General features: G+C 32.9%; 2 protein-coding genes across 2 annotated transcripts; one reads left to right on the forward strand and one right to left on the reverse strand.

Annotated features, from left to right (window-relative positions):
* Positions 1-6,055, forward strand: LOC140874645 (uncharacterized). Its single transcript, XM_073278000.1, has 8 exons — positions 1-364; positions 447-587; positions 694-921; positions 1,953-2,160; positions 2,929-3,065; positions 3,949-4,029; positions 4,955-5,021; positions 5,486-6,055. Exons 1-8 carry the CDS (start codon positions 60-62, stop codon positions 5,804-5,806), a joined length of 1,488 nt encoding a protein of 495 aa, XP_073134101.1. The 5' UTR covers positions 1-59; the 3' UTR covers positions 5,807-6,055.
* A 1,534-nt stretch (positions 6,056-7,589) lies between these two features.
* On the reverse strand, positions 7,590-9,661 carry LOC140875626 (uncharacterized). The gene is made up of 5 exons (XM_073279356.1): positions 9,534-9,661; positions 9,308-9,456; positions 9,152-9,200; positions 8,317-8,459; positions 7,590-7,939 (listed from the first exon to the last, which is right to left on the reverse strand). Exons 1-5 carry the CDS (start codon positions 9,580-9,582, stop codon positions 7,853-7,855), a joined length of 477 nt encoding a protein of 158 aa, XP_073135457.1. The 5' UTR covers positions 9,583-9,661; the 3' UTR covers positions 7,590-7,852.
* Positions 9,662-15,871: the final 6,210 nt, after the last annotated feature.

The raw sequence follows: 15,871 nt of genomic DNA on the forward strand, positions 1-15,871 counted from the left end.
AATAGGCTCTACTCATTATCATTAGAAAAAAAAAAGCTAATTAATTACATCCACCGGTGATGGCGGCGCCGGCGGACGGAGCAGTCGACGCCTCCGACGATGATGGAAAGGGGTGTACGTGCGACGAGCAGAACTGCTTGTACTGCCGGAGGAAGCGATCGTCGGCGTCGGGCCTGCCGTCTTCATCGTCATCTTGCTCTTTACTGAGCTTCGACTCGTACCCTGTTCAGGACTACGATAAGCTTTGGCGTGTTTTCACGGCCTCTGTCAAAGGCTTCTCGATCGGCGCTGGCATCAAAGGTGGCCTCTCTCTCTTCGCTCTTTTCTCTCGCATTCGCCGCCGCCGATCATTACCTTCCTCCAGGTAAATCTTGCTCGTGTATACTCCAGTCGTCAATCAAAACTTCCTTTTTGGTCAGAGATGTCGTGTTTGTCTTTTTTTCCAGGAGAGTAGAAATGTCATCAGGTGGTGCAGATGTGGTGTTGGCTCTGAAAGAAACTTTGAGATATGGATTGTTTCTTGGTACATTTGCTGGGACATTTGTCTCCGTGGATGAGATTATTACTTCTTTGGGTGGTCACCGAAGGCATGATTGGTTATCTTTTCTAGCAGCATTGTTAGTTTTGTTTTTGCAGTCTGTATTGTTAGCATTAAATCGTGCATTGATCCATTGAATCAACATTTAATATTAGGACTGCAAAATGGAGGGCTTTGCTGGCAGGGGCAGTTGCAGGGCCATCGATGCTTCTTACAGGGTTGAACACACAGCACACGAGCTTGGCAATTTACATTCTCATGCGTGCCACTGTGTTGGCTTCGCGATGTGGCATCAAAAGCAAGAGATTTGGGCATATATGTAAACCACTTACCTGGTCATATGGAGATATTCTCCTCATGTGTCTCTCGTCTTCCCAGATTCTGTAAGGTTCTATTTCACTACTAAAAAATTTATGTTTTGTTTCAATTTTCAATGTCCTGAATTTCCCTTTGTTTTTTCTTTTAATCTTAACAACTTTTCAAGTTCTCAGTTGTTGTAGAAATGTATCCATGGGTTATATAGATCAATCCCACTATCCTCTTGCTGGGAAGTTTTAGGAAGTCTACGCATATAAGGAGCCTATGTTGGAAACTTTAGGCACTTAGGCTAGATTTTGAAACATGATCAACTTAGTCCTGCCTTATTAATTAGGTTGATGTTGTTGTGCTCAGTAGCTGTGTTGAAGCTGCTGCAGTTAAGAAAACCGTCTCTTGCATTGAAGCTATAAAAGAACATAAAGATTCTACTTTTAGCAAAATGATAATCCTTCCTTGACAAATTGGTTTATTGGTCTGTCTTTAAACATTTAAAAGGTATGGAAATTTTGAATGTGCTAGTCTGGGCTAATCTTTTGTTTACTTTCTGATGACGTGTTTTTAAACTTTTACTTGTCGTAATGTTCTATGATGTCCAAAAGGCATCATAGATCGGGGTTAAACTCTTCTCTGTTTCATGGAAATCATTGTTAAAATGAAGCATGTGGATCACTTGATATGGTTTCAGGCATTTTGCATGCAAGAAACTTTATGCTCAGTAAGGTTAATGAGCATAAAGCTGCCGTGCATATCATCAACTGAAAAAGTTTAGCAAACATTTGGTCCACTCCAATTGTAATTTGACTAATTTCAATAAAAATAGACATGGTTGTGACCTGTAAGGTGAATGAGTGTGTTGGAAAGGTTTGTAGCCCACTTTGGACCGCAAATTTGGAATGACTATTATTTAAATACCAATTAGTATTCCATCATAATGTTGATTTTTAACCTCAAAATATGTATTGTCGAAGTTATTTGCCAATTATTGGAAGACCTACCAACAGGATATGGTTAATGTCTTATGCTCACATTAAAGTATGTAAATAATAAAATCTTCTACAAACATGCTTTTATGGTTGATCGTTGGATTTTATTTTAGGTCAGCCTACATATTGAAGCAAAATAGTTTGCCCTCGTCATATAAGTCATTTCTCAATAAACACGGAGCCAAGGACCCTGTTATTTTGAATGGGGTGAGAGAGATTGCATGTGGTTTACCTTTCAGCAATTTGGATGCAATAGAGAAATATTACAAGTCCACAGGAGTTGACATTAAACTGGATCCAACAATGAAAGTACCTTGCTCGGTACGTCAAGACTGAAACGATTTTTCTTATATACGTAATTTCTCCATTTTTATCTGATCTTCTAACCTTGAATCTGCGTTTGTGATTGTTTGACATTAACATGACATTTCATTTTTCATTAACTTTCCCATATCTAATTGGACAAAGTCTTGTTTGTTTTAACAGATAAATATCTGGCAGATATCCAATACATTTTTTTCACATTAAACTGGACTTTTTATTGGAAGCTCTTAATAGGACTACGAATGCTGCCACCAAGATTACAAATTACACTCCATCAGTTCTGTGACACTTTCCTTTTTTCAGATGTCTCCCCCAAATGTGTGTCTGCCCTGAGAACCGTTGCCTCTATTAAGTTTTTTGAAATAAAAAATCTTGTATTCCATCTTATTTGTAACCTCCTACCAAAGCTCATCATTCTAATTCACTTTCTCAACTTTTTGTCTGGAGCTTTGCTTACATGCTACAGATCAAAGAAATCCTCAAATGTCTAAATTTAAAATGTTTAACTGCTAATCAACCAATTCAGGGCGAATTGGAACCTCCACAAAATGCTTTAGATTTGGGGAGGCAGGACCAAGCATTGATGGTGCCAAATTTATGGACACCATTGCAGTAGATGCTATAGTCGTAGGGAGATGACAATTGTCGTTGGTGATCAATTGCCATGATATGTATTTTTGTCAACAGCAAATTCTGTTTGCGTGATTTGATGCTGAGTAGTCACTCATCATGCGGATTTTTTTTTTAAATTTCTATTTTATACAGATAATACATGGGAATCAAGCATGTGTTGCACATTTTTTTTCCTTTCTTCTTCAAGCCTATAAAAGAGCACTGCCGGTTTATCTTCCAGTGTATTTAATTCCTGCATTGATCGTTCATCGCCAAGGTGTCCTAAAGCGGTAACTCCTCTTTACCTTTTGTGGGGTTGATTTGTTTTAAGCCTGTGTACTACCCAATTCTCTGTTCCTTTAAGCATTCCATTGTTACGGGTAAAAGCTCTTCTTGTTCATTTGTGAGAATCGACCTTTAAGGACACTAACTAATTGATAATACTTCCTTTAAAATGACTGTCATGTTCTTAAAATGAGGAATATTTATGAACCTGCAATTTATCCAATTTTGAAACATGCTGGTAAAGCAAACGCCCTGATTTGTTGATTAAGGAATCCAAGAAAATTATCTGACACGTTGTGTGCCATCTTCATATGTCTATAAAATATTGACCCCCTCCACTTTCATCTCCATTGCCATACCCTACTTCCCGCTCCATTGATATTTCCACTACGCTTTGCATGCTTGAATAAAAGTGTGTGTGCTGTGGCATGCATTGAGAAAAAAAAAACGTGGAAAAGAATAAGGCTTCTGAGAGGCCCTGGCGTAAGGACTCTACCTGGCATTTTCCTTTTACAAGTTGGTTATATTATCTATTTATGATAGCTGTTTTCAGATAACCATCAGTTATCTTTCCTCCTTTATACCCTCTCACTTTTCAAGTATTAGTTTCTGCTGTATTTTCCTTTCTAAGGGAGCTTCATTTGCTGTATGCTTGTATAATTTAAATCTCAAGTTATTTTAAATCACATTCTCCTTTTCTTTTGATTGACAATAATACTACCGCTTATAAGTTACAATATGCTGTCTTTGTTTTCGAATTTTTTGAATGTGAACTGGGCCTTGGCAGTAGTTAAGCAAGGATCTATCCCGTTTTTTCAGTCAAGTTTGTACTCATGACCCATTTATTCACTCAAGTTTGTACCCATAACTTTGTTCATTGTCTCCCAGGCCACACACAATTTTATGGAAAGGTCTTTTTGGTACTGCAAGGTCAAGCTTGTTTCTCTCCATGTACTGTTCATCTGCCTGGTAAGTTTTGGGTTTTATACAATAATTAAAGAAATGGGTGTTCTGAACGTTTCTTGTACTATCAGTGAAATCAATACATATTTTTGTGTTCTCAACTGAGATCTATGATGGGTAGCTAAAATTTCAACATAGCTCTTGTTTGGATGGAGTTCTATTATCATCCAAGCAGCTAAAAAAATGGACAGTTGTCTAAACATTTCAGTTGAAAGGTGGGAAAAACATTAAAATTCAACTTAACAAGGAACAACAAGTGGAAAGGTAAAACCTTACTCTCATATAAACACATAGGCTTTATACAAGTATTGTAGTCTATTGTATTGCTCAGAAATATCCAGACCATTCCATAAAAAAGCGAAAGTGTGGAATCATGAGAAGAAGTTAATGTGACGCCTAAATTCAAATCTGGTCTCCACCCATGTCCATCACAGTTGAAATTCTTGCTACCATCAGGACAAAATTACCCTGAGGCGCTGTTTGGTGTGAATGATGAAATAATTGTTGATTGCATAACCCACACTTAACCTATACACCAAATTTCATATAATTAATTATACTTCACAAATCACCTTATATCCAATGTATTTTTTTTATCACTCATATCACATATCCATATCATTTGATTATCTTATCCTCCGTACCAAAGAGTACCTGAGGGTACATCCAATAACTACTGGATCCAAAAGTCCGTTTCATGTGGGATCAAGCATAGATCCCATGCATTTGAGCTGATGCTGACTATTAGATCTCCCGTGGGAGGTACTACTCCCACTATAATATCTCATTAACAGTCTTACCACTGCCAAAGAATGCCAGACTTTTCTCTGGTCACCCCCATCCCCCCATTTGGGATCCTTTTTTTTGTTAATATTATCATCGTACTACTTTGTTGTACTCGTTATTTTAAATTTTTTTTTTCTTGTTATAGGATATGGACATGCTTCTTGTTCAGGATTTTCAAGAAGTGTAATGTTCCCATGGTGGCAATTGGAACGGTAAAAGGAACATCTATCTATATTACTTTTCTCAAATTTAAAAAATTACGCATTTGCGAATATTAGGCTTGAGTGGGCAATCTATTGTCTCCTTTAATTTAGTTACCAAAAGATTTCTTAAAAAGCATGTACAATAAGAAACTTTTAGGTGGCGAGAAATTTTTTGTTTGAAATTTTATTTGTTTTAGTTGCTTGTTAGGCGATTGAGATGTTTGAAACGTTGTTTACAAGGTAGTCCATATGTTTGTTCTCAAATGATGTTTTAGTAAAAAAAAATATTATGAATATTAATCGCATCAAAATTAAAATTTTTGTCATCCAGGCCGAAACTTTTGGAAAACCAATTACATTTCGATGAGTTTGAAAGAGAGAGGTGGATAGAATAGGCTGAGGCTGCACTTGGATGGATGTATTTCATTTCATGAATAAGTTTATGATTCATTTTGTTTTATGTACCATTTCAGTTTCCGACTGGTCTAGCTCTAGCAATAGAGAAGAAGAGCAGAAGGATAGAGATATCTCTGTACTGCCTTGCACGAGCAATTGAGAGCTTCTTCACTTGCATGTCCGACGTAGGGTACTTTACCCCATCAAAAAATTTCAAGAGAGCTGATGTTTTGATCTTTAGCATATCTACCGCAATAATCATGCACTGTTATGCCATGGAGAGGGATGTCTTCCGATCCAAGTACCTCAATGTTCTCGATTGGGTGTTTGGGATTCCTCTTCCGCCATATGAGACAACTCCGCGGAAGATGAAGCGAAGTGCCACCACAGAATTTTAAGTTATCAAACTTCAAAGGAGGTATGTTTCGATACATCACAGATAAATTGATTCTTCTGCTCATGAATGCGTTTAGAGGCTTGTTTCACAGCAAATTTGGCTGTATTTAATTTGATTGACTTTCATGTACCTCGTCCCTGTGTCAACTTAAGCCGATGAGCCAATTTTTTGAGGAAATTAGTTGCTGAAGTTGCATTAGTTTGTACTAAATTTGAAGTTTCATGTATAATTTTAAAATGTTTTTCTTTTATTTTTACTCCCTTTCAAGATTTAAGCTAACCACCTGGAGATTTAATAATGTAGTGTTGCCCCCAAGGGGTTGTCCAAGTTGGTGGAGTAGGCGAACTCTTGGCCATAGGTCAGGAGTTCGATTCTCCCTGGGAATCTGCCTACATTTTCTTGGACTAGCCTGTCACACAGAGCTTGCCTAGTTTGGTTTACCTGACTAGCGTACTTTGCAGGCTATTGCGTTAGTCCGGGGGTTTACCCAGAGCGCACCGAAAGGTAGCGGCTGCGGGTTTCCACGTCACAAAAAAAAAATGTAGTGTTATCTACCTTTTAGGCGTAGCATAAATTACTAGTTGCGTCGATGCTTCGATGACTGAAACAATATTAAAAAAGATTAAGAAAGTCTAGAAAGACTCTTGATATGACATCAATGATTTATTTGTGGCTAAGGGATGAATCTATGCTACCCCATCCGGGCAGTGCCCGGATGGGGATCAGACGGGGATCAGATGGCCTTAGATTTGACCTGCAGATGAAATTGGACCGTTAGATCTGGCAGATGGATACTACCCCTCTGCAAGCATAGACTCACCCCAACTGGAGTAGCATGGAATTATTTACATGAGATCCATGTAAATCCAACTTTCGATTCTCGTGGAATACCGGCAGTCGAGGGGACCACTCCGACTCTTCTCCTCTAGAGAATCTATACATTCCTTATCTGAATACGAACATTTATCGGTTGTGTACCTCGTCCATATGGATTTGCAAAAAGATATGCCAAAGCACATGATTAATGGCACATACTCTTTTGTGCTACCACTTGTGAGCTATACTTTGTGAATATGTCATCAATCAATGTAGATGTCATTTCAGCCTCGTATACGGGTTCTCGGTCCCCCTACATATTAATTATCTCTTTGTGTAAAGATATTTCGAATATGGATATTTGTTGAAAATACACGAGATATTTTTATATACTTGAGAAGAAGCATCTATCAACAAAATGGTACGATATCTCAATGCGATTCACTTGGCTAACGTGATTTATACAATATTGTGTTAGCCCGATAGTTTATCTTATATAATAGTTGTTGGTTAAGTTTCATCCTAAAAAAATTGGTATGATATGAGAATTCATGCGACACAATTGATAATCATTTATGAATTGCATCATAGATGACCAATGAAACATATGTTAAACCATATTGACAAGCTGAGCGCTATTTTTTAATTTTAAAAAATTATTGATTTATGGTTTCAAAAAAAAATTTATTGATTTATATCTTTGAAACAATATATACAAATTATGTAAAAAAAAAAGAATTTAAAAAAATTGAATTTTTAAAGTTTACATTTTGTTTAAATGTTCGGATTGGGTACAGACGACCATGCAACAATCAAATTTCTTTTATTAAAAGTCCCCTTATCTTTACACTAACTTGTACAAAAATTAGAGGCTTGAGATTTTTTTCCCACTTCAATATGAATTTTATCGACCACGCTATGCAAATTCCGATTAATGATTACCATAAACAATAATCAAGAGGAAGACAAATCACAACCACAGTATGCCTCCGAGCAGAAATGCAAACATGTTCAAAGGTTTCTCTCTTTAGAAAGATTCGGCGCACATTAGATAACAAAATTAATCTACACAACCCAAAAAAGGTGTTAGTTATCACAGAGGCACAGGTAGTACAACTATTCAGGCTTACACTTTCAACACAGATTATACACCTAAATTATTTGCAAAGACCCCAGATGCAGCTTCATATCCGACACAGTTAAAGAGTACATGTTCGAAGGGTAGAGATCATCAACTAGAATGGATTCCACCCATAAAGTTCCTTGGGTCAGGGCAATTTCCATTGAACTGAGCCTGTGAGAAATCGAAGCCTGGATTCTGCAGATTGAAAATTTACATTACAAATGAGAAGAACTTTTGGGGTGTATAATATTCCTTGAAGTCATGCATGATGAATATTTATATATTCAGGACTTTTCCTGCGAGTATGAAATACTAAACAAACATTTATTACATCTCGCCACAACTAAAGTATATGATGTTTGTGTGAATATATGTTTGTCAATTCTTCATGGAAAAATAATATAATCATGACATGAAGGTCCATATCTATTGAGTAAATCAAGCCTGTATGTTTCTTGATAAGGGAGCCGCGTACTTCTTGACATGTGTTGTGCATATATAATTATTGTATTTTCAGAATTATATTCTTAATTGTTTTCTTTACATTTCCAAGAGAATTATGGCTGGCATACCTCTTCTTGAAATCGTTGGAGCATGAGCCGCTTCTGTTCCAGATCTGTAGTGTAGGGATCTAACTGGCCTTCACCCACTATAGGTGAAGACCATGTCTGACCTTTGTCCCTCTTCTGCAATGTCAAGTGCAATATCTCATCTTCTGCACGATGTATATAAGAGGTTAGTATAGTGTAAGAATCATGCGATTAGAATAGCTGACTTTCCATTACCACTTGATCACATGTGAACGATGTAAATGTCAAGTCCATTGCAACTGTACAACCAACTCATCCAATTCTATTTTTCCCAGAAAACTAGAATAAAGTTCTAACTTGCTAATTTGATGCAAAATGATCCATCATATATCTGCTCCATTGATCAATTTCTAGTTCATAGATAAACTAGCACAAGACTTTGCCTTTGGGTCACGATTTCCACCGTCAAATAGACAAAAATTTCCCTAAACTTTGATTGCTGATTAATAACAAAAGGTAAATCCGTTCCATGCGCAGTCAATAGTTATGAATCCCAAAATTGACAAAAAATTATATAACTCATGTTCAACCACAACAGCACATTTAGCTAAGAAGCAAACAAGAGGAAGTTAATTTTCATGAGGTCCGGATTATAGACCATTTTCCTACAAGAAATAAAAGACTCAGTTCCCATACTTTTTAAGAAGGAAATGAAAAGATCACACTCTAATGACTGTCTTCCCACCAAATAAACATGAATCAAACAACTCGATCAAACCCAAAAATTCAGCCAGCTTTTCCAGCATGCAAGCATTTAGAAGAAACATAACAAAAGAACTTTATATCTGAAGCTGAAGAAAATCAAAGAACAAATTACCAAGAGTCCAAAATGAACAATCGGTCTTCACCGGAGCCGTAAGATCATGCTGTGATTGACCCACAAAAAAAATTGTAAAATGAAACTTCAAAATCAACAAAAGAAATCACAATTTAGGGAAAATAAAAATAAAAAAACAAAAAAACAGAAGCTAACATTAAGGTAAGGAGGGTTCCCTTTGATCCCAACTTCAACATGCTTGGAGCCAATTTTACAATAAAATAGCTTCTTCGGAACATCAGACGGAAGCGAAATGTACATATTCACCTCTTCAAGCGTTTGGTCCCAATCGAACACCTTCTGACCTGAACACAAAAAATTTCAAACACGAAACCCATTTCTGATTCACATACAAATGGCAATTCGATCAGAAAATCCATACCATTATGAATGAAGCTGTGTTTTTTCTCAGGAGCCAATTTCTCCGCCATTTTCACTCTATGTTCGAGGCTTTCACAATCTTTTAAGTTTTCAATTATTTCTCACGACAAAGCCCTTTGCATAAGAAAGAATATTATTCCATTAATTAACAAAATAGAATACAATTAAAAGACAAATATTTTCTTTTTCTTTTTTCTATGTTGTTACTTAAAAAAGAAACTCAATAAAAAGTACAAGGATGCCAAAATTTATCAATCTAAACATGAGATTCTTAGATATATACGAGTAAAAGTACACACGCTATGCGTGTGTGGTCAATATGATATAAATCAAATTTATTTCAGTTCCTTCAACATAAGAAAAGTGAATGTAGTTATTAATAATGTGTAGAATGCAGTTTTCAAAATGCAAGACAGTTTTTTTGTTTTTGTTTTTCACCTATTTTTATCTTTTTTTCAATGTAAATATATTAAATTTTAAATAACTACCAAGGGTCAAATGGTAAATATATTTTGGTGTCATCAAAACGTACTAAAACGATTTTTAAAAGTGGCTCAAGTTTTATTAAATAGTAAGATATATATAGTACTACGTGTCTCGTATGAGACAATCTCACGGATCACTTTGATGAGATAGATTTTCAACTTGATCTAACTCAATTAATAAAAATATATTTATTTTTAGGTCAAAAATATTATTTCTACTGTGTGAGACCTTTGAACAAAGACTTACTTGTACATAGAGGTGTCAAAACGAGCAAGTGGGGCGGGCCGGCCCACAACCCGTCGTAATCCATCATTAGGCGGGACGGGTCGGTCCATTTTTTAGGCGGGTTGGAAAAACACCAACCCAACATACCTATTTTAGGTGGCGAGGCGGGCCAACCCGACGGGCCCACGTTTAAATTGACGGATTTTTGCGGGCCAATCCGCAACTTATCACAACCCACCATTAGGCGGGGCGGACCAACCCAACGAACCTAACCCATTTTGACACCTCTACTTGTACATAAAAGATAATAGAGATTCATATTTGTATGCTAGTCTATGTCTATGAGTTATTTACATTCACATACCCTGTATTTTATGTATTTGAACTCACTTACCTTATCAAATCAAATTGAGATCATGAAAGGCATGGGCATAGCTTCGCTAGCCCAATGTGGACCGGCAGCATTGGAGCCAAAAATTTGATACTATCCGAACTAAAAATTTCTATCTTCAAAAAAAAATTATTTTTTAAAAAAATACATGTCAAATAATTTTTAGATTTTCTAGACTAAAATCCTTAATTTTTTGGGTTCTGTCCTTTTTTTAGGTTGTCTTTCTTTTTCTACTTGAACAACTTGGACTAAAATATCAATGTAAAAAAATTAAAAATAGGAGCTCACTCGGGTTACCGCCAATGTGGGCTTACATGTAGCTCTGCCCTTGCACACTGGGCCTATAAATATTGTTTGTTAAAAAAAAAATCAAATTGCATATCCTAATACTACTCTATTAAATTTAATTAAATCTTTAAAAATAAGAAATTAGTTTAATAAGGGTTAAATTCAATCACAAGATATTAATTTTAAATAATTAATTAAATATCTAAAAATAATATACTTTATATTAATTCTACCGGTTGCCATTAATGTATAACAAAATTTAGATGACAATTATTTCAAAAATAAAAAGTACATTGAGCTTTTCATTAATTAATTTATTAATTAATTAAAACAATATTTTCTATGATAATCATACTTTAGCCATACCATATGTTAAAAATAGTATTGGGCTGGGCCAAGTTGAAGATAAAGAAACCCTAGAGAAGAACCTACCCAAATCACTTATAAATTCTAGACCAGACCACTTCTCTTCATTCTGCCATTTCTCCAAACAAAAAACCCTAATTTTATCCCCCTTTTTTTATTTTTGTCTTTGTTGAATTGAATTTGCCTCTTCTTTCTGCTTCAAGAAATAATCGATTTCCTGATGGCTTTGTTCTGGAGGCGTAAATCAAATCCAATGCTTTAAGATAACCCAGATCTCTTCTTTTTCCACCATTTCTGGGCTCGCTAGCTTTGGTACATTCTTCCATTTTCTTCTTCTCCAAATTTAAAAATTAAAATTTTCTTTTTCGAAAGATTTATAACAATGAATTTGAATCTAAAACTTTCTTCTACCTCTTTTATTTTTTTTAATTTTCGCGTGGATCTCTCAACTTTAGTTGTTTTATATGTGATGAATGGCTTAAAATTATGTGCGCTTTTGTAAAATCATGAAATCAATAAACAAACCCATGATTCTTTTAAAAAAAAATTATTCGAGTTCTTTATGTCCTACGGCGTAGGCATCGATTTGGCCGAGAAACATACTTTGAAACTCGGATAGATTTGCATATACCTGGCACGGCATGGACCATCACACGTGGAAACTAGGTTAATCGATAATGGGCCTAGTGTTTAGAGATGGGCTAAACTAGGTTAATCAATAATGGGCCTAGAGTTTAGAGATGGGCTAAGGCCGCCATCGTAATTTATAGGATATTTATTAAAATAATTGGATAAAATATAGAGTGGTCATGACTCATGAATAGATAATATTTTGTTTAGTTTAATTGATTAAATATAAATTTACAGGCTTGCCTTTTCAAGAAGGGTTTATTAGGAGTTGTCTTTTTTTTTTTAATCAATTTATATAGAGCATAGACTATTTATTTTTACTGATATTAGTATTAAGATCTAAACGTCATGCTTTTTGAATGAATCTATCATGATTTTTATTTTTATAAATAAACGCAGGCTTTTGAGTTTAACAAAAATCTTCTCTTTTCTTTTTAAGTAAACAATTGATAATTGAGATTAACAGAAATATCTCATTTTAATCACCTCAAGTAAACTCATCGTAAATGTAAGTTAAAATGGGATAATTCGTATTAAAAACAATAAATTATATTGATTTAAGCAACAAATCACACCATGTTCAGATTGTAAGTTAAAATGGGATAATTCGTATTAAAAACAATAAATTATATTGATTTAAGCAACAAATCACACCATGTTCAGATTTTGGCTTAGAAAATTTTTTCTAATTTGAAATAAAATATGATTCATCCAAAGTTATTATAATTTTAGTAATATGTTTTATCGACTTTAAAAATGTCAGACAAATATATGCTGGCATTTTTACAAGATTTACGGTGAATTATAACGTCTAGGCGGCGAAAACAGACGTTAGTTTCGATTTCTATTAAGTTTTTTTAAAATAATAATCGTTTTATCATAATTAGTTATTTTTGTTTGATGCTCAAGTCAGCAACTGTTCTGGCTCGGAGGGCTGTCAACATAAGGTGTTTAAGTTGTTGAAGGCATTAAAATTATTTGAGATAAATCGAATAAGCATTTGATTCTATAACTGATATCATGACAAAAAAAATTTGTTCAATTTTTTGCTCAGAGAACGATCAACACGTGGCACTTTAATTGTTATATAATTTAAAATATTTGAGTTTAATATTTATCGTTAACTATAATTTTTAGTAAAATATCAGACTTTTGAGATTGAAATTTTTTCAATTTTTTGATAATTAATGAACTGATAAATTCCAAAAATTAGTTGAGGCATCAATTTAAATTTTACAAAAGTATGTTACATAATATGGTTCATAAATTTAATTGAAACAATATAATATACTGAATACGTTTTGTAGGTTGTGATTTCTGAACAGGTAAGTAAATAAATAAATATTTATTTGGCCATCAAGTTTGGTTTGAATTTCTAAATATACAACTTGAGCTTGACTTATATAATGAAATGCAATATTTATTTAAGAACACTAGTTTGCAAATATATCAATGGATACTGGAAAGTGGAAACAAATGGGAAGAATTTTAGAAAAAAATTAAAATTAACTAAAAAAATCGTAAACATACGTACTTAATAATTATTAGTACTACAAATTGAGGATGATAATAAATGAACTTGGTGGTATAATTGTCTTATTTCAATTTTTAAAATTTTAAATAAATATATATAAATAAATTATTTATTAATTATATATTAAAATAAAATATACTCTTTTATGCACCCTATTTTAAAAAAAAAAGATTGAATCGTGCATGATGCATCCACCTAATTAAAAATAAAATGTATTCAAGAAAAAAAAACCTGCATTATTGCCGGGAAAAACACCGCCTAATATTCTTTATTACATTATTAGCGAAGGTACTATTTGTGTGCCTACACACACACATGACACATATATACATACATATATATAAATATATATATATATATCACACACACCCTAGTGTGCAAAAATTTCGTGAGTGATCATATGTTTTAGTGGTCCCAAAAATTTTAAAAAATCACTAAAATGTTTAATGGTTGCTCACCAAATTCCACTCTTATACTAACAGTTTTTTGTATGTCAAATCAAACCAATTTTTTTTTTTATTTTAACCTTAAATTTAACAAATCCTTCTTTTATGTTAGAATTTAGATCTTAAATTACTAAATTATCTTCATTTTTCTCTAACATTCTTATCTTATTTTATTTCTATCTTCTTTTTCAAATTTTATCGTTTATCAATTCTTATTATATTATCTACATAAATTTTTTTTACAATTTCTCTCTACTTTATATCAAAACTCTCATATTTTTTTACCGTGATAATTTTTTACATTTTTAAAAAATAATTAAATTGTCAAACGTGATCGCTAGTATATATAATAGTACAACACCTTAGAGTGAGGACACCATTTTTTTTTCTTCCAAAATTACCCTTTACACTATATAAATAACTAAATTTGATTTTATTTATATATATATCCGTATTTTTATCAAGTAACAATTATCTAACTAACCATTATAGATAGTCTAAATTGATAAATAACTTGTAATTTAATTTTTATATTATTTTAGAAATAAAAAAGATAATAACTATCGAAAAACATAATATTTATATATAACATATAATACAAATATATTATATGATTTTATACACATGTAGCGTGTATACGATTATGCTAATATATATAAACTTGCGTCATCATGTGTGTATTCCGTGTATCCATATTTTTGAAACCGGACCGGACCGGTTGGTTCGACCGGGAACCAGTCGGTTCTCCGGTCCGGAGCGGTTGAACCGGTTTTCCGAAATTTTTTTATTTTTATTTTTTGAAAATTTAAATTTTTGTTCTTAAAACTTTAAATTTAATAATTTTATATATATACATTATTATTTATTACTTCATTTAAAAATTTATTTTAATAATTATTTTTTTAAAAAAAAATAAATAATTTATTATTTAAATAATTTATAATTATAATTGATATTTTGAATATATTTACATATTTATTTAGCTTTCAAACTATGTTAAATATTTTTTTTTTGTCCATTTATATAATTTTTGAGTTTTTAAAATTTAAAATATATTATTTATTATATTAAATTATATAAACGATTTTTCGGTTCGATCGTCCGGTTAAAACGGTCCGACCAGTTGGACCGTTTTTTTTAGGTAGACCGGTTCGATCACCGGTCCGATTATAAAAACACTGTCGTATATAATAGGATATTTTAGTAGCGAAAATAGTTTTATTTTATCAACTTGTTATTTTTTTTTTTTTTTTGATCCACTAAATTTTCAAATTTTGATTTTGATTTTGATACACTAATTTTAATTTTCAACTATTTTGATCTAATTGCTTGTGTTACCGGAAAAATGATGAATGTGACTTTGGACAATGCCGACTTGTCAAGATGTCACGTCAGCAATTGGACCAAAATATTCAAAAATTAAAATTTAATATATCAAAACCAAACTTCGAAAGTTAATCAACCAAAACCAAAAAACGAATAAATTAATAAAAAAAATGATTTTTCCTAATGAAAAATCCGGTTGAAAAATTGAGATTGTTTTGAAATTAGATCTCTGGAGACAAATCTGCAGTTAAATTTGGATAAAATTGAGATGATTTTGTATGAAAGTTACGATAATACGTTTTTTTATTTAAAAAAACATATTAGAAGTTACATAAAATCATGAATAGCTATAATATTGTACAATTTGAAAATTCGAATTTTGATATCAAAAATAGTTTATGATAGGATCTGTTTGGGGGAAAAAATACACAAGTTTAAAAATATTTTAAGCTACAATAGCTCGATTTTTGAAATAGTGAACATCGATGAATTAATTTTAGTTTGATTTTCAAACCTACCAGAAGACACTCAAAATAATCCTTCATAGAAACCGATTAAATATTTTGTAAATCATTTGAAGAAGATGCAAGTTGAAATGATGAAAACAGTTTGGTTGAATTATTTTATCAAACACTTTGTATGCAATA

Source organism: Henckelia pumila, chromosome 1, assembly GCF_033568475.1.
Source record: "Henckelia pumila isolate YLH828 chromosome 1, ASM3356847v2, whole genome shotgun sequence".
Lineage (NCBI taxonomy): Eukaryota > Viridiplantae > Streptophyta > Magnoliopsida > Lamiales > Gesneriaceae > Henckelia > Henckelia pumila.